The sequence below is a fragment of the Cebus imitator genome, unplaced genomic scaffold, assembly GCF_001604975.1.
Source record: "Cebus imitator isolate Cc_AM_T3 unplaced genomic scaffold, Cebus_imitator-1.0 Scaffold0, whole genome shotgun sequence".
Lineage (NCBI taxonomy): Eukaryota > Metazoa > Chordata > Mammalia > Primates > Cebidae > Cebus > Cebus imitator.
The window spans coordinates 15469943-15489182 of record NW_016107315.1 but is presented as its reverse complement, the minus strand read 5'-3'; the positions used below and the strand labels follow the sequence as shown (position 1 = coordinate 15489182).

Below are 19240 nucleotides of genomic sequence, written 5' to 3'. Positions count from 1 at the left end.
TCCTGCCTCAGCCTCCTGAGTAGCTGGGATTACAGGCACGCGCCACCATGCCCAGCTAATTTTTTGTAGTTTTAGTAGAGACGGGGTTTCACCATGTTGACCAGGACGGTCTCGATCTCTTGACCTCGTGATCCACCCGCCTCGGCCTCCCAAAGTGCTGGGATTACAGGCGTGAGCCACCGCGCCCGGCTGGTAGTTTTGAGGAAGCTGTCCGGCCAGGTGAGCCCTTCTGCTGACTGACCTCTCTGAGCTCCCTGGTTGTTGTCCATCTCAGTACATGGCTGCAAGGGCATTGGAAGACTTCCACTGGGCAAAGAGAAACTGGCCAACACTGCTATTGCTGAATCTCACTATGCATGTGAATGTGCAGAGGATGAGAAGATACATATGTATGCTTCATGAGTAGGTGTGCTTTCTTGATAAGAAAATTAATCTACTTTAATTTGGCTCAATCACTGAGCCTCATGAAACCAAGTGAAGGGAGGGAAAGAAAGGGAACCAAGTCCCCCCTGGGCACTTCAGATTCACTAATGCCTTTAATCCTCACAATAATCTAGGAGGCAGAATTTTGGCCTGACTTTATAGGACATCGAAACTAAGAAAGTTTTGGTAACTTGCTCAGGGTCACTGCGCGAGTCAGGAATAGAGGTCTTATTCTTTCCACTACCCCAAATTTCCAGCCAGTTGGTAGGAATGGGGGCTTAGGGAAATTCTTCGATGTGGGTGATTTTTGTTTTTTTCTTTTTAGGAAACAGCTATTGCTGCTCAATTGTCCATGGCATCCCTCTTCCAGGTTACCTGCATACCTCTGGGCCTGTGTCTTTGTATGTGTGTTGTTTATGTCCCTCTGAAGCTTTCTGTACATATATAGGTCGCACATTCCTGGAACGTAAATCAGTCAAGCAGCCAGCTTAGAGATTCTTATCCAGTCAGCCCTTTGGCCCTGGCTTGTGTAAGCTGGAAATGTGGGTGTGGAGAGTCAGTCTGGAGACTAGAGTGTTGGAGGAATGGAAGAGAAGCCCACAGGAGGTGTGTGAGGCCAGAAACTATGCTGGGGGGATTTTGCTCTGAGGTTCAAGTGCAGCTGTAGCTGCAGGGATCTGGCTTCTGCCATGAAGGAGGACTTAAATGGAGGAGATGTGCCAGGAACCAGCACCCCTGAAGTGGCTACATGCCTGGCCTAAGCATGTTCACTTGCACGAGTTTACTGACAGCTTTCAGAGCTAACGTGACTGAAAATACTCTGTTTAGCCTAGCAAATGCTCCGTATCTCCCCAAGCTCCCTGGATGTCCCGGCATCTGCCAACCACTAATGTACTCAGGTTTTCCAGAATTCAAAAACACAGTCTCAAAAAGGCCAGACATTTGGCAGGGAAGTATTTCCAGGTAAATGATACACACAATTATGTGATCTCCATCCTAGAGGGAAACATTGGTTAAGGGGATTGAAGAAAAACATCTATTAGAAAATGTGTTCAATGGGGTCATGTTTACACTCCTTTTGTCAACTAAAACTGTTTGTTTAAACAATGTCTTTGGTTTATTACAGTCATTGCATTCTCAGTAGCATACAATGTGCCTGAATTTCACAAGTGTATGTAAATGATCTAGGGTAGCAGGGCAGCTGTCTCCAGTCAACATTTTCACATTGTGATAATTCTCAGGAAAGAAAAAGACATGCTTAGAGTTGTAAGTTATCTGTCTTCTCAGTAACCAAAGTGTCTCCTAATGTATGCATTAATTTATAATTTTGCACTGTTTTTAAAACCTGGGTTTGATTTTTAGTCAAAATATAGATTTATGGTGGGACCGTTTCACAGTACTTGTTTTCAAGAGTATGAAATGTTGGAATGCAAGTGCTTTGTGAAATTAAAGCTCTGGGTCAGTGCTACTTTGTTGGAAATCAAGTCATATATTAAAATTAGAAAAGACAGCAAGCAGCTGGCTCAAGTATATTTTGTCTCACTTTTCTGCTCCCCATGGGTTTGCTTTTCAGGAGATCCAGTGGTTTGTAGCACACACATTACCCACCAACTCCCATTCCAGCCATGCCTGTTCTTCTGAACTTTAGAGACACGTATCAAATGCCAAGAGCTCAAGACAGTGCCTCATGGCGATTCTATTTATTGACAATTGTGGTCCTCCTAAGATCCTGAAATGTTTCTCAGCATCACAGTAGCTTTGTGTGTGCACCTCCAACTTCAGGGGGGTACTCTCAGCCAGTGGGGGAGAGTGCACTCTTAGAGTTGAATTTTGGATCAAGATTGTTGAACAATGGACTTTGGTGATTAGGATGTTGCCTTAAGTCACTATTATTCATCAGAAGTTGTGTTTTTTATTTTTTATATGAAGGCTTTCATTAGTTTAAGCTTTATGGAACCAAATCTCTAAAAGTCATTTTAAAATAACTAGCAATTGCTTTTCAGCTTACTAAAGGACAGGATCATCAGTAGAATCATTTCTATAAATTAATCTATAAGGTTAGTATAACTCAATCAAGTTTTTAGTGAGACTTGCTTTCTTCAGAGTATAACAAGTTTATTTCTAAAGTTCAACTGGAGTCCGAACATAGTGGCTCACACTTGAAATCCCAGCACTTTGAGAGGCTGAGGTGAAAGCATCACTTGAGGTCAGGGGTTTGAAACCAATCTGGGCAACATAGTGAGACCCCACCTCTAAAAAAGAATAGCAGGGTGTGGTTGTGTGTGCCTGTAGTCTGAGCTACTTGGGACGCTGAGACAGGAGGATCCTTTGAGCCCAGGAGTTCAAGGTTACAGTGACCTATGATGGCACCACTACTTTCCAGCATGGGTGGCAGAAGGAGACCCTGTCTCTAATGAAAAAAAAAAAAAGTTCAACTGGAAAAATAAATGACAATACCCCAGAAAATTCTGTAAGAAGAATAAAGATGGGGACTCGTTCTACCAGATAAGAAAATGCTCTAAAAACCCACAATCATTAAAGTGGAGTGATCCTATAATAGGATCATATATTAGTTCAGTAGAACAGAACAGAATCCGGGAATAGACCCATGTATACATAATATAACCCAACTATTTCTAGGGCCCCATATGGCCGAGTGGATGTAAAACAGAAATCTGACTACAGAAGCCTTGAACATGAAGATCTTTATTTTAGTTTTTCTTAAGGAGTATATTCATGGATTTCACAAAGTATACTCCCTAAAATATTTTCCAGAAATCTTCTCTAAATAGCCTTCACTCTCCCCCAAGGTGCAAATGCACAGCGGCCTCTATAAATGTGTCTGTTCCTCTCGGTTTTCTAACTTTCTATTCCCCTCACCCATTCCCTGTCCCCAATACATTGTGTTCCCAATTTGTGGCCGCCTCCACAGAGGGCAGCCCTTGGGGGGGAGGGGAAGTTTCCCCCCCCAGTTTGACCGCTTTTCTGGAGAGCAGGAGATTCTTTGAATTCTGCTGATGAAATTCCCCAGCAGACTCCCAGAATTCTGATGAACAAAAATTCCCAACTTTATTTCTTTGGGAATTTACTATATCTTAACCCTGCCATTGTAAGTCACTGAATTAGTCAATATATGGTGTAAGGGTTTTTGGCTGTCCATTCAGAAAAAATAATGTGACACATTTATATTTTGTGAAATAAGCATTTTATAACTATATATTTCAATAGGTTAGCATATACATTACTGGATTTAGGCCATATATATGTACGTAGGAACAATTCTGTAAGTTTATCTCTAAGATTTGGGGTTGAAAGCAATGAGGGGAGTCTTCTACTTTATGTAGTTTTGAATTGTTTTAAATTTATTTTGTAGCAAATGTGTGTAACGTTTTAATTTCTTTTAAAATTTTATTTTAATTTATATTTAGTAAAAATTCACTATTTTGGTAGAAGAACGAGTTTTAACAAATGCAAAAAGTTATATAACCACCACCATGATTCAGACAAAAAACAATCTTTGCACCTCCCCTCAAATCTCCCCCAGCCCCAGCCAGTTCTCCTGTGCTTCCCCTTCGTGGTTAAGCTCTTCCTCGACCCTTAACCTCTGGCAGTCTATTCTCTAGTCCTAATTACGCCTTTCCTTAATGTCCTGTAATAGAATCATACAGCCTTTTGAGTCTGGCCTTTTCACTTAAGCATAGTCATTTGAGATTCATCACTATTCATAAATAGTTTTTTGTTTAGTTTTTTTTTTTTTTTTTTTTTTTTTTTTTTTTTTTTTTTTTTTTTTTTTTTTTTTTTTTTTTTTTTTTTTTTTGAGATAGGGTCTCACTTTGTCGCCCAGGCTGGAGTGCAGTGGCATGATCTCAGCTCACTGCAACCTCCACCTCCTGGGTTCCAGTGATTCTCATGCCTCAGCCTCCTGAGTAGCTGGGATTACAAGTATGTACCACCATGCCTGGCTGATTTTTGTATTTTTAGTAGAGACAGGGTTTTGCCATGTTGGCCAGGTTGGTCTCAAACTCCTGGCCTCAAGAGATCTGCCTGCCTCGGCCTCCCAAAGTGTTGATATTACAGGTGTGAGTGACTGCACCTGGCAGTGTGTATCAATAGTTTTATTCCTTTGTATTTCTGAGCAGTATTTCATTGCATGTCTGTATCAGTTTTTGTTTATCCATCCCCAAATGAGAGACATTTGGATTGTTTCCAGTTTTTGATAATCACTGATAATTCTTCTATAAACATCTGTATACAGGGTTTTGTGTTTTCTTTTCACTTGGGTTAATATCTAGTGGGGGTTTTGCTAGGTCATATGGTAACCATTTGGTTAACTTTATAAGAAACTGCTAATTCTCTTTCCAAAGAGGCTGTACTATTTTGCATTCCCACCAGCAATGAAGGAGAGTTCCAGTTGCTCCACATCCTCACCAGCATCTGATATTGTCAGTTCATTAAAAACTTTGGTTGTTTTAGCAGTTGTGTAACAGTACCTCTCTGTGGTTTTTAATTTGCATTTCTCCCATGATTAATCATCTTAAGCATCTTTTCATGTGCTAATTTGCCATATATAGAACCTCTTTGGCAGTGTCTTTTCAAAACTTTAGCACATTTTTATGGGATTATTTTTTAATTGTCAAACTTTGAGAGTTTATATATTCTGGGTAAAAATCATTTGTCAGGCATGAGATTTGTCAGGTCTCACAATGTGCAACTTTTTTCATTTTCTTAACAGTATCTTTCACAGAGCAAAAAATTGTTAATTTTGATGAAGGCCAGTTTTTTGCCTTTTTATTTTATGCATCATGCTTTTGGTGTCATGACTAAGACTTTTCTGCCTAACCCAGTGTCACAAAGATTTTCTCATGTTTCTTTCTAAAAGTTTTATAGGTTTTGTTTCTACTGAAGGTCTATGATCCATTTTGAGTGAATTTTAAAAATAATTTATGAGGTCGAGGTTCTTTTTTTTTTTTTTTTTTTTTTTTTTTTTTGGGTTTGTGTTTTTTTTTTAATTTTTTTTTTTTTTTTTTTTTTTTTGATTTTTTTTTTTTTTTTTTCATGTGGATGTCCAATTGCTCCAGTACCATTTCTTAAAGTCATTATTTTTAAAATTTTTATTTTATTTATTTTTTGAAATGGAGTCTCATCATGCACAGTGGCATGGTCTTGGCTCACTGCAATCTCCGCCTCCCGGGTTCAAAGGATTCTCATGTCTCGGCCTCCTAAGTAGCTGGGATTACAGGTGCATGCAACCACACCTAGCTAATTTTTGTATTTGCGGTGGAGACAGGGTTTTGCCATGTTAGCCAGGCTGGTCTCAAACTCCTGACCTCAAGTGATTTGCCCACCTCAACCTCCCAAAGTGCTGGGATTACAGGCGTGAGCCACCACACCCGGCCTCATTTGTTGAAAAGACTATTATTTCTCCGCATTAAATGAGGTTCCTTTAAAAGAATGAATATGATTCAAGAACCCAGACATCTTTTGACATAAATGGAGAAAATTCTCTAGACCTTTGGGTTCTGAATGGGCTAAAGAGCTCCCCTTTTCCAGGAGAACACCCACAATGTTTGTTTTACCAGAAGTGTCATAAAACTAATTTACATATTTTACACTCAATTTCTGGAATTTCTAGACTAGTTTTCTTTGCCTAGCTTTTAAGATGAAGTTTTAACTACTCCTTGGGACCAAGGGTCAACAAATGATCATTCTTTTTGACAAACTGAACATATAAAATAAAACTTCAGACTGAGAATGAAACTTATAACTCACTTAATGTAACTTTCCTTTTTTAAAGATTAAAAAAAATACACACCTATGCAAAATGTAAATAAGGCAGAAGTATCATCTAGGTTTGGGGGTGTCGAGAAACGCTGGCTTTCTTACTGCCTCTCTGTCCCCTCCTCAGTGTCTCTGGCCGGCTCCTCTTCCTCTCTGTGACCTCAGATGTCGGTGTGCCCCAGAGCTCAGTGCTTGCACTTCTTCATTTCTTTATTCCACTCCTTCCCTTGGTGATCTCATGCAATCCCATGGCCGGCCACACAGACTCCCAGGAGTGGTGTCTCTAACCCAACCTCTATCTAACTGACTCTTCAACACGTGCAAGGCGTCTAAGACAGAAATCCCGGCTTTCTCACTCAATCCTGCTCTTTGCCCAGTCTTTCTCATCTTGGTAAAGGGCACCATCCTGCCTCCAGTTGCTAAGACCAAAACATCAGGCATCTCCTGGCAACTCACTCTTCCCAGACCTGACATTTAGTCCTTCATCAAGTCATCTCAAACGTAACTGTAAAATACACCCCCTCTCACTGCTGTAGCTGCTGCCTCCAGTCTAGAAGAACAGGGCCTGGCTTCCTCACTGGTTTCTCTGCTTCTACCCTGGCCCCTGCCATTTAACCTCCACACACAGCTCTAGGGATTGTTAAAGACATCAGTCAGATCGTGTCCTTCCTCAGCTCACATTTTGCCAATGGCTTTAAAAAAAAAAAATTACATTCCAAATAAAATCCAAGTGATTTGTCCTGGCTTACAAGGCCCTGTGTAATCTGGCTCCATCAGATCTCTCCACAATTTTCTCTCCTTGGCTTCTTGCTTAGCCTGCCTTTCTGCTGTTCTTTGAACTCATGCTCATTCCATCTTTAGGGTTTTGCCTGTGCTGGTTCTGGGGCTGGGGTGCTTGTCCCGTGCCTTCTCCAGGCTCTCTGCGTGGGAGTGCTTGCCTGCAGAAGGGTCATCTTCCCACCATGGCCTTCCCTGACTCCTCATCCCCAATATCTGCCCTCCACCCTACCTGCCCCCTCTTCACACTTTGCTGTATTTTTCATCATAGTTTATCACTACCTGGCATTATTTACGTATTTACTTGTTTATTTGTTTGCTGTCTGCCTCCCCACATGAATCTAAGCTCCATGACAGTGAGACTTTATAGTATTCCTTGCTATCTCCCCAGCTTCCAGGGCAGAGTGTAGCCCATAGTAGATGCTCCGTAATATTCATGACTGGACTGAATGCAGGATTAGATGCAGATGTGTAGATTCCTTTTCATCCTGTTTTATTCCAAGTCTTTTCCCAGAGGTTATCGCTGTTAATAGCTTGATAACTAGCTTTCTAGACTTTTAAAAATGCATTTATAAATGAAGACAAAAAAATCATAGTTTTAAGGAATGATAATACAAATGATTATGCATCATATATTTCTATCTTAATGTATTTTAGGTATTTTTTTCATATTAGTTTATATATAGTTTATCCATCTATTCATTGATCTTTCTCATCAGTGCATATATATATATATATATATATATATTTATATTAAGAGTTTAAAATTAAAACAAAAACTAAATTTTATAATGTATTATATACAAAAATCAGAATATTTGAAATTGTAATTATCCACATTTATATTAAGAGACAGAATCTCTGGTTGGGTCCAGTGACTCACACTTATAATCCTAACATTTTGGGAGACTGAAATGGGAGGATTGTTTGAGGCCAAGAGTTCAAAACTAGCCTGGGAAACAGATACCCTGTCTCTACTTTTAAAAAAAGTAAGTTAAAAAAAAAAATAGAGATAGGGTCTCACTCTATTGCCCAGGCTGGTCTTGAACTGCTGGCTTCAAGCAGTCCTCCAGCCTCCGCCTGCCAAAGTGCTAGGATTATAGGCATGCCACCATACCTGGCCTAGATAGTTATTTGTAATGGTTACTTGTAGTTCTTACTATGGATGCACCACAATTTATTTAATCATTTTCCTGTTGACAGGTATTAATATATGGGTTATTTCCCCCGTTCACAATGATAAGCAAGGCTGCAGTGAATATGCTTGTACGTAAATCTTTGTACACGTAGACCTCAAATTGTAGATACTGCTTAATTTGTCCTGAAGGATTATACTGTTTTACACGCCCATCAACAATACATGAATGCTTATTTCCCCATATGCTTGCCAATGCTAGACATTACCACACTTTCAAAATATTATTCAATGTTGGGCAAAAAAATGTTTAACTCTCTTACAAAAGCGAAAGGTGATACAAAGCCTTACTTACAGGTGGATTGTTAGTCATTTCCTACAATGATAAGCTTCTTAGTTTCCAGGTTACACATTAGCCTGCTAAAGGAAGATAGTCTCTTTTGAAAGAAGTGGCAGAATTAAAGGAGTAAGGTGATTTGAGATGAGAAACATCTTCCGCCTTTTTAAGAAGCTTCCAGCTTTTTTTTCAAAAAGCATCATTTCAGGATGCGTGCTGTGAGATCCAAACCGCAAGCCCACGTATCCTCATTTTCTTGCTATAAAATATCATTCCCAGGTGATTTTTCTTTTCTTAAAAAGAATCCATAGCACAAAACCTCCAGTGTTGGAGTTGGCTGGAGAGTTAATGGAAGTTGTAGCAAGTGGTGATTTATTGTTATTTAACCACTTTGTGGTTTCTGTTGGGCCTTGCTAGATGTGGACTCAAAGAACAAGAGAAGTTATTTGTTTTAATAACTGTGACTGGGGTCCAAACAAAGGCATGGGAAGGAATGAGAAGAGAAACGCGATACCAAAGAAGAAAGCAGAGCAGGAGTAGTACGTGGGGACTGTGGGCTTCTGAGTTCCTGAGTACCTGGGCTTCTGTGAGATTAGTCGGTTTCAACTCAGAGCTAGTATGAATGTTGGATGGCTCAGATGCTGGCCGTGGCCTTGAAGTCACTTGTCAGGGCTGGACAGAATCCCAAAGGGCAGCCCCTGGTTCTTCTCCATTTTCCTCAGATATCAAATGGGGAGGATGAGAGGTCCTTTTGTGGCATCAGTATATTAGAGTTTGAAGGATTCTTTGGAAGCAGCTACTTTTCTTACTCACTGTACAGATGACTAAACTGAGAGATAAAATGATTTACATAGGTAATGATCCAGACGTTTTAAGCTCTATGTTGAAAAATGAAAGGAAAGGGCGCTTTACTTGAACTTTACCGATTTAACAGATTGCTGGACAGAAAAGGACTCTTGCTTTGAAATTCCTAACACAGGAGTGGCACATCACTGGTATGTATGCCACCATACCCTGCCCCGGCCGCATGCTCATAGCAGACATTGTTAATCATCGACCCCAGCACCTTTTCCTCAGCCAAGCTCTGACCAGACTGAGAATCCTCCTTAACACAGTGCTGGCGGCACCAGTCATACCAATCTGAGCTTTCATGTGAATTAAAATCTGTTTTTCTCCCTCTTCTAAATAATGTATCCATGTGATTCATGATGTGGTGATAGCATGGGACTTCAAGCCAGAAGAACTTGGTTTGACTCCTCTGTCTGCTTCCTCCTAGTTACATTATCTTAGGCAACTCACTTAACCTTTCTGGGGCTATTCACTCCCTCTGAGATGAGGGAGCTAATTAAATAATCCCAAAGCATCCTGTCAGCTCTGAAAAACGCTATGATTCAAGGTACACAGACTTCTCAGGAGGAATTCATAGCTACAAGCATGTCTTTTTATAAAGACCACAGGTGGTTCTCAGGAAGTTTGCATATTACAAATCTATTTCAGTTTCTGAAATATGTGTTTCTAGCTTTTTCTGACTACTTCTTTTCATCTTCTTGGTTCCATGGACCAAAAATTTAGGGATTCCGAAGGGAGAGAAAGGGAAAGAGCCGTTTAAAACCAGAGGACTTGCAGGAACCTCTTCTTGGCTGTGGGCTTCATCCTCCCACACCAAGCTGAGCAGATCTCCGTGCCCGCCCTGCAGCTGTAGGTCTTGAGTTACTTCTCCTTCCCCTTCCTCCATCTGTACCTCCTTATGAGCAGGGCCCTGCCCATCAGCAGACCTCAGCCAGTAGCCCTCCGCAGGTCCCAGCCTGCTTCCCCGCACCGTTCCCTGTGGTGACCTACCTCCCTGCTTGTTTTCCAGGCTCCCCTTCCCTGCGGGCATATCCGCTCCTCTCGGTGATCACCCGCCAGCCCACCGTCATCTCCCACCTGGTCCCTGCCACCCCGGGAATCGCCCAGGCACTGTCTTGCCACCCGGTCACCGAGGCGGTCTCTGCTGAGGCCCCAGGGGGCGAGGCCCTAGCCAGCAGCGAGTCAGAGACGGAACAGCCCACACCCCGACAGAAGAAGCCCCGCCGCAGTCGCACCATCTTCACCGAGCTGCAGCTCATGGGCCTGGAGAAGAAATTCCAGAAGCAGAAGTACTTGTCTACCCCAGACAGGTGAGGACACAGGGAAGGGACCCTTCGCAGTTAAGGCCCTTGAGAAGGGGAGACTTGCTCTGATTGTGGGCCATGGAGTCAGAGCCCTGTGGCAGTGAGGCAGGGCACTATGGAGGAATCCACTCCTTGGCTCAAGTCATCCCAACCTTGGTTGACAGAACCCAGCTCACATGAATCCACCACACGGTTCCTGGAGCCTGCCTGTGGCTGAACTTATACTCAGCACTCTATCTTCATATTTGAACTTCACTATTTCAGTATAATAAACAAGGTTAAGTTTAGCAAATTGTTGCTCAGGCAGTCAGTTGGGAAACTGGCTTGGCTTTTAAGCCACTCACACTTAGGATGGGAGGACTAGATCTGGAATTGGGATTCATGATCTTCTCAATCTTCTCCACAGCCTCCTGCTAGTTCCCCACTGACTCTGTTTGCTGGCCTGGCTCTTGCTTGAGAAGGGCTGGATTGATTTGGTTGAGGAGGTCAGACATGTTGGTGAATTTGTTGGCTGTCAAGTCAGAACCCTTTGACTGAGATCCAGGAGGACCTGGCAGAGAGCCCCTTCTTTAAAACCCTCTGAGATCCATGTTGGGGAGGCTGTGACCCTTGCTTTCTGGGAGGCCTCAATGTCTTACCTCCTTTTCTTTAGTTTACTATCTTAACTGCAACATATGCCATTACGCCAGTAATCCCAGCAGTTTGGGAGACTGAAGCAGTAGGATTGTTTGAGGCTAGGAGCTTGAGACCAGCCTGGGCAACATGGTGAGACCCAGTCTCTGCAAAATTAAAATATGAGCCTGGTGTGATGGCATGGGCCTGTAGTCCCAGCCACTCAAGAGGCTAAGATGGGAGGATTGCTAGAACCCAGGAGTTCGAGACTGCAGTGAGGTATGATTGTATCAGATTACATCACTGCACTCCAGGTGAAACCCTGTCTCTTAAAAAAAAAATAGTGCGCATCTCATCTTATTCTTTCAAACCGACTCTGGAGATGGCTGAGCTAATAATGTGTGATCCTATTTACTGGGGAGATTTTACAGGTCCTTTTTCCTCTTCTTTTGCCTACTGCCTTGGCCAGAGCAGGTTGGACACCAGTCCTATCAAAGAGTAGGGGAAGGAACCTCAGATTACTCTCTGAAGCTATGTAGTAGCTCTTTGATACAAATTTAAGTGACAGAGGAGTCTGTATATCACGGACTGAAAATTTAGCTTCTGCTTCCGTTAACCAGGCACCGTCAGCTGTTTGCTAAGAGTCTCCTGGGTGCCACTGGGGCACTGTGGCAAGAATTATAGGTCCAGAAAGTAGTCAAGAGAGTCCTGTTGTGAAGGAAAGGGATCCTGGGAAGGAATGACTACAGGATGGAGCAAGCCAGGCTCTGGTGCCTGTATGGTGTTGACTACAGTAGGAACACAGGCTGCTGCTGAGCGTGGGAGATGGGGCTACAGAAGGCTTCTCAGAGGAGGCAAAATTTAAAAAGAGCTTTGATTCCAAGAGGGATGGGGCGTCCAACACCGAGGGGTTGGCACATGCAAGGCAAGGAAGCGTGTCTCGCTGGGTATATGGAGGAAACTGCAAGTGTCCAGGGCATCTCCAGTTTAAGGTGTGAATGGGGAAATGGTAGAGGTGAACCGAAGGGTGGGAGGGACCTCGTGTGCCTAGCTGAGATGTGGACTTGGTTGTTTAAGCAGTTAGCACTGCCTTTAGGAGCTGGAAGTGACGTGACTGCACTTACATTTAGAATTGTCTCTGCGGTGGCACCAGAAATGATGGATGAGAGAGGCCAGAGACAGAGCAGGGGCCAGTTAGAGAATCCAGTGATCGTCACTGAAGACTTGAATTAAAGGGTGGCAGTGGGAACAGAGAGGCAAGAATAGAGAGGAGGACAGTTTATTATTATTATTATTATTATTATACTTTAAGTTCTGGGATACATGTGCAGAACGTGCAGGTTTGTTACATAGGTATACACATGCCATGGTGGTTTGCTGCACCCATCAACCTGTCATTTACATTAGGTATTTCTCCTAATGTTATCCCTCCCCTAGCCCTCCACCCCCGGACAGGCCCCGGTTTGTGATGTTCCCCTCCCTGTGTCCATGTGTGAGAGGAAGACAATTTTGAAGAGAGAATTGGCAGAATCACCATTGCAGGAGGACGCAAGAAGGGAGTTGAGAATTCTGGGGTTCCTGGACTGAGCCACCAGATGGACAGGGATACCATGAACTGAACTTGGAAGGCAGAGAACAGGGTAGACTGAGGTGGGGACAGGTGAGTTCTGTTTTAGACCTGTGCATTTGGGGTGTCTTTGGGCAGATGAGGTAGACAGGTCTGTGAACCAGAGGCTAATAGATGGGATCTCCGGGTATGACATGGCTGTTTTGATTTCCCTAGCATGTAATTGAGAGCCTCATGAACTTGTGCACACAGTGGAGTGGGCACCATTGTCTGTGGTAGCATGGTGGTGTGTCAAATGGGCCACAGCACGTGTGGCTAACACTTTAGGCTGACTTTTTAGAAGTGAGAGAATATTTTTTTTTACAGAAACATTAGTTCTTCGTAAATCTCCTGGGGCTCCCTGATACCTGCCCAGGCATCTCTCAGGTAACCTACACAGGATTGATTCACTTGTCTGGGGAGGACACCATCTGGCTGGCATAGAAGCTGGATCTTCACCCGCCCTCTCCTCGCCTCTCTACGTGACCAGCGCCATGAGCGCTCCCTCCTCCCACAGCCCTCGCCCTCCTCCTCTGTGTTTGTTTCTCCAGTTCCCTAGGTGACCCCATTTAAGTGAATATGCAGGGAAGTGAGAATTTGTAACGGTGGCAGGTAATGAGAGAAAGCTGATGACAGTGAAGCATGTTTCTGTAGCCAGAGTGAGTCAGGGCTGCATTTTTCCCAAGTGAGCTAACACTGTTTGCTAATGCAGTGGTAGAGCTGTGAACGGAGCCTTCCATTGACTAATGCACCTGATGGCCTCAGGTGAACTGGGTTCGGGAAGGCACCGCGAGAGCCGTGAAGGACCCGTCTCCAGGGAGGCCCGGGAGACCAGAAGTCTGTGGGGTGGCACCCTGGGTTCTTGGTTCTCAGTGAGTGACTGCTTGGGAAGCAGTGCTTCGTTTGTGGGCAGAGCCAAGTGCTGTTGGCACGGGGAATTTATTGGCTTTAGCCTGTTAATCACTTTCAATAAAACTGCCAGCTTCCAGTAGCCCTTCTACAGGGACGACCAGATGTATGTGAGTGCAGGTTTAAGACCAGTTCCAGGGTCTCTTGAAGGAAGACTCTGTGTATTATTAAGGTTTTAAATTGTGCAGCCTGGTCAGAGCAGGGGGATGGGTCAGCTCCACCCGAGACCTTCAGGACTGCTCTCTGTAGGCCTCGCTGATGATTAGATCTCCCCAGGTAGAGAGCTGCAGCTGAAAACCCACGCCTCAGACTCCCCACGGAGCAGGCAGGTGAGACTGTGGGCCCGAGATTCACCAACGGCAATTCGCAGAAACCCGGGGCCTTGCAGAAAGTGGGGGTCACTGCCCAAGCTCCGTCAAGGGTGGTTGTCCCAAGTTGCTGCAGCTGAAGTCCACACTGCTTTGCTGAGCAGGGCTGGCGCAGCAGGGAGGCAGCTGATGTTGGCCTAGGGAGGCAGATATCCATTTGGTGCAGAGGTAGACCTGGGTTCTTTTCCTGTTTGGTCAATAGTTGTAGTCTCAAAGGTTGACATTGGAAGCCTCACTGCAGACTTCTCTTTCTCATTCCACTTGCCCCACTTGGTTGTTTGCTGCTTCCTGGGATGTAGCATCCCTGTGATTCCCTTTGACAGATTCAACTTGTGCAGATACATTGTGGGTGGGGGTGAGCCCCAACATAGAAGCTGTTGTATGCGTCAGACATTGTGCGTTTGAATCCTACCCCACTTCCTAACTCTACCATCATCTGCCAGAGGTTGGCAAAGGTTTTCTAAGTGGGGCCAAATAGTAAATACTTTAGACTTTGTGGGCCATATGGTCTGTGACAACTACCCAACTCTGATATTGTAGCACAGAAGTAGCTTTTGTTTTTCTTTTTTTGTTTTGTTTTGTTTTGAGACAGAGTCTCCATCGCCCAGGCTGTATTGCAGGGGTGTGATCCCAGCTCACTGCCACCTCCACCTCCCAGGTTCAAGAGTTTCTCCTTCCTCAGCCTCCTGAGTAGCTGGGATTACAGGTGCCTGCCACCACACCCAGCTAATTTTTGTATTTTAGTAGAGATGGGATTTCGCAGTGTTGGCCAGTCTGGTCTCCAACTCCTGACCTTAGATGATCCACCTGCCTTGGCCTCCCAAAGTGCTGGGATTATAGGCGTGAGCCACTGTGCTTGGCTTGTTACAATGAAACTTTGTTTACACAACCAGGTAACAGACAGGATTTGGCCACAATTGCTGGGAGAGTCTAATCTCTCCAAGCCTCAAATCTCTTATCTGTAAATGTATACCTACTTCACTGTGTTGCAAATGGATTGGTAAAACAGCATGTCAGGACCTTAGCATGTGGCCTGGAATGCCGTGGTGCTCAGGAAATGGTGGCTGTATTGTAAGATTTAGCCCCAGAAATGGCTCTGACTTTTAAAGCTTTTCAGAACACTACAGAGAAGTACAGAACCGTGATTAGCAGTAGAATGACAGGCAGGAAGGGCTGTGGATTTAATGTTTCTTTCGGAATTTTTATAACATTTATTCATTTGTAACATTTTAATTGTTATAACAATTTAGGGCAGCTGGAATGATTGAATCGATCCATTAAGAGGTATTTTTTGAGCACCGGTTCTGGATTTAGCAGTGTGATGGGCACTTCCATGGGTAGAAAAGTACTGAGTTAGGGAGGCAGAAATAACACAGTCAGAGTGATTAGAGAACGGCGGGAAACGTGGGACATCAGAGTGACTGCTGGCTTGTGGGAGGGTGCAGGGGAGATGGGCTGTGGGAGCCAGGAGACTCACCTGCCGGAGCTGGGACCAGGGCTGGGGCTGGAGTGATGAGTGGGATTCTTATCAGCAACATCCGGCTTTGCCTTTTGTTTCCAGTTTGGACGTTGGGCCAGAGAGTCAGAGTGAATACTCTTGTCAAGCCAGGAAAAGGACTGTGTGTTGAAGGCCCAGGCATCCTTCTCAGGTCCCTTGCAGACCACAAATGTTTCAGGATGGGGACTGGCCCAGGTGTCCTCAAGGCACGGGCATCTGTTTCTCAGTGTCCCTAAGTTTCCTCTGTTGGATTCTTGGGAGGAAAGAAAAGTGCTTTGGGGAAGACCTGGTTGGATGGGGGCGGTCCAAGCCTTGGTAGCCAGTGCTGGAGCCTGTCTGGAACTTGTCAGCAGGCTCCCGTTTCTCCCACTCCTCCCCATCCTGCTCACCCTTCCTTTGTATCTCGTGCCTTTTAGGTTGGACTTGGCTCAGTCTCTGGGACTCACTCAGCTGCAGGTGAAGACCTGGTATCAGAATCGCAGGATGAAATGGAAGAAAATGGTAAGAAAGGAGTGACTAGCCATGAGCCCATCCTGATGGGAAGGACTTTTTACTCCAGGGCTGATGGGAGGGAGGCAGGACCATGTGGCAGTTTGGGCTGCAGAGATTGGAAGGCCTTCCATGCTGCTGACTTGTGGGGAAGCTGTTGGAACTGTAGGTTAAGCTATTTCTCCTGACCTGGATTTCCTAACTAGAGGGATATTCTTTTCCAGTTTCCTTAGAAATCAAAGGGAAAAATGCTCACAGGCTTTTTACTTGCTAGTTTTAACCCTACCTGTGAGTCTTTTCAAACAACTTCCTTCTTCCTCCCACCAAGAGCTAAAAATAAAAGTCAGTACTCTTTGTTAATAATGACACAGAGGACGCATCTGTTCTTTTAGCTGTGCATCCTCTAATGCAGTGATCCTCAAACTTTGGTGGGCATCAGAGTCCCCTGGGTAGCAGGTTAGATGCAGAACTTGGCCGGGAGCAATGGCTCATGCCTGTAATCCCAGTGCTTTGGGAGGCCAAGGTAGGAGGATCACAAGGTCAGGAGTTCAAGACCAGCCTGGCCAACATAGTGGAATCCCATATCTACTAAAAATGTAAAAAGTTAGCTGGGCCTGGTGGCGGGCACCTGTAGTCCCAGCTATTCAGGAGGACAAGGCAGGAGAATTGCTTGAACCCAGGAGGTGGAGGTTGCAGTGAGCCGAGACTGCACCACTGAACTCCAGCTTGGGTAACAGACTCCGTCTCAAAAAAAAAAAGCACTTAAATCCCAATTTTCCAAAGTAGTTGAGTGTTTCCTTTCTCAGCTTTGTAAACCACAGAGACAAGGTCAAAGACCAGAGAAAAAGAAAATGAGGATGGGTGGCAATAAGGAAAGAAGTCCGGCTGTTCTGTGGAGCCCAGGTGCCACCTTGTCACCTGACATGGGCTTCTTACCTCTCACCGGATCTTACTGGCTGTTTCTCCTCTCGTCCATCCCATGCCTTCATGATGACATTCTAATTTGCCCCATTTCCTGGCATTTCAGGGCTGGAATGTGATATTTTTCATCAGAATCAAGTAACTAAGGTATTCTCCTCATGCCAGTTTCAGGAAAAAAAAAAAGTCAATGATAGATGTTTTCCCAGTGCTGTGGTTTTGTCCAATATTGTTTCTTCTTAAACTTTTAGTTCTTGCTATACCTTGCTATTTTCTGCTAACAGTGACGGGGTGCAAAACAAAATAAGTAAATTGCAAATGAATATCAATGGAAAAATTAGGAGAGAAGTCAACAAGCAGCAATTACTGTATTCCCAAAACAGGGAATTCCTGGGGAAATCTCAAAATTTCCTCTAGGGGAACCTGACCCTGAAATGAAAGGGTTTTCAAATGGAGGCGACTTGGCTCATGAAGTGTTCACAAAGTAGAACAGAGATGCCAGTTACGTGTTCAAACACAGATACTGCATGAGTCAACAAATACATATTTTGTGTCTCTTATGAGACATTCCTTTTCCTAGGCACTATAAGAAGTAATGAAATAAAGTATCACCCCTGCCTACATGGAATTTATGGTCTAGTCAGAGAAACAAAGCCCAAGCATGTTATCATTAAGCGCTGGTTGTTACGGATTTGTAAGCCCATTGGAGTTCAGAAGAGAGGTAGTGGAGAAGGTTTCTGAGACAAGTTGAATTTGAAGGAAGCAGCTGGGTGCGGTGGCTCACGCCTGTAATCCCATCACTTTGGGAGGCCGAGGTGGGTAGATCACCTGAGGTCAGGAGTTTGAAACCAGCCTGACCAACGCGGTGAAACTTCGCCTCTACTAAAAATACAAAATTAGCTGGGCGTGGTGGTGAGTTCCTGTAATCCCAGCTAGGGAGGGATTACAGGCGAGGCTGAGACCAGAGAATCCTTTGAACCCAGAAGGCGGAGGTTGCAGTGAGCCAAGATCGTGCAATTGCACTTCAGCCTGAGCAACAGAGCGAGACTCCGTCTGAAAGAAATTGAAGGAAGAATGGATTCGGTTAAATAGATAGTCTTCCAAAACCAAAAACTCTACAGTGCTAAGCACACATGTACACCTTTTGGGGGATTGATCTCTAAAGAACTAGACTTGGGAGTGAGAAGCACCAGCCCATGTTCCCATGCTTGCCCTTCCCTGGCTGATTTTGGGCAAGTCCCTTCACTGCTTTCTGTGCAAGATCCACCACCCACCTCCTTCCTCGTCAATCATCAGCATTGAAATCAATGTCTCCCGAGTAGCAGAGGTATTGTTTAAATTGGTTATCAGCAATCTTTTCATGACTCAGATGATTAAGGAATTGACAACCAGCCTCCTCTGCCAGCACCGCCCAGCGCCCGTGGGACAATGCGTGTGCCTTCGCCTCTGACATCACTTGTTTTTCACCAGCAACTGCGCTGCTGGCACAGTTGTGGGCCAGTTGTTGATAGGTATCAAGGCCGTGTAAACCAAAATGGAAGTAACTTAGATTTAACCTTAGAGACCATTCTACATGCCAATCACATTCAGGTCCCTTTAAGAGCCAAGAGGGCCAAGCTGTCAGTTCACTTTTGCAATAATTCATTGAGCATTTAACATTCAGGCCATGGAGATGCAAAGATAAGACATGAACCTGTCCACTAGAAAATAAAATTATAAAAAGGTACTCAGTCAAGTGCAGGAGACAAACCTGCAATCTGGTATCATTATATGGAGCCGTCAGGGAGATTTATAGGATCAGCACAGAGTGGAAGGCAAGGCTTTGTTGCGATCCTGATTGCTTCATCTAGTTTCCCAGTAAAACTCTTTCAAGGCTATCTCTTTAGGTACTGGGGAGGAAAAGAAAAAGATAATTGGGTAATAAAGATGTCTCAAGGCTAGTAACCTAATTGGAACTGGAAAAAGATTAGCACTTGATTCTCAGACTTATTCATATGGCTGCCAAGGGTAACCTTGCCAGAACCAAGATAGCATCTCTGACGAGTCCTGACCGGTCAGCATTGGTAACCTATAGCGGGTTGGGTAAATTTAATCTTACACATTAAGATGGGACGCGCACCCTCTATTTCATGTCTGTTGGCTTTAGTTCCAGCGGGACCCACAGTGTTTTGCAATAGGCTGAAAGAGTCTCATTATTCGGTGGTCTCTTTGAGCTCTAAAATGCAATTCTGTTCCAT

General features: G+C 44.2%; 1 protein-coding gene across 1 annotated transcript in view; it reads left to right on the top strand.

Moving 5' to 3' along the window:
• The window catches only part of BARX2 (BARX homeobox 2), a 76745-nt gene that overhangs the window by 51459 nt on the left and 6046 nt on the right, over positions 1–19240 (top strand). The window contains exons 2-3 of the mRNA XM_017523380.2: positions 10309–10609; positions 16013–16097. Coding sequence (XP_017378869.1) covers positions 10309–10609; positions 16013–16097 — 386 coding nt within the window. The remainder of the gene's footprint in view (positions 1–10308; positions 10610–16012; positions 16098–19240) is intronic.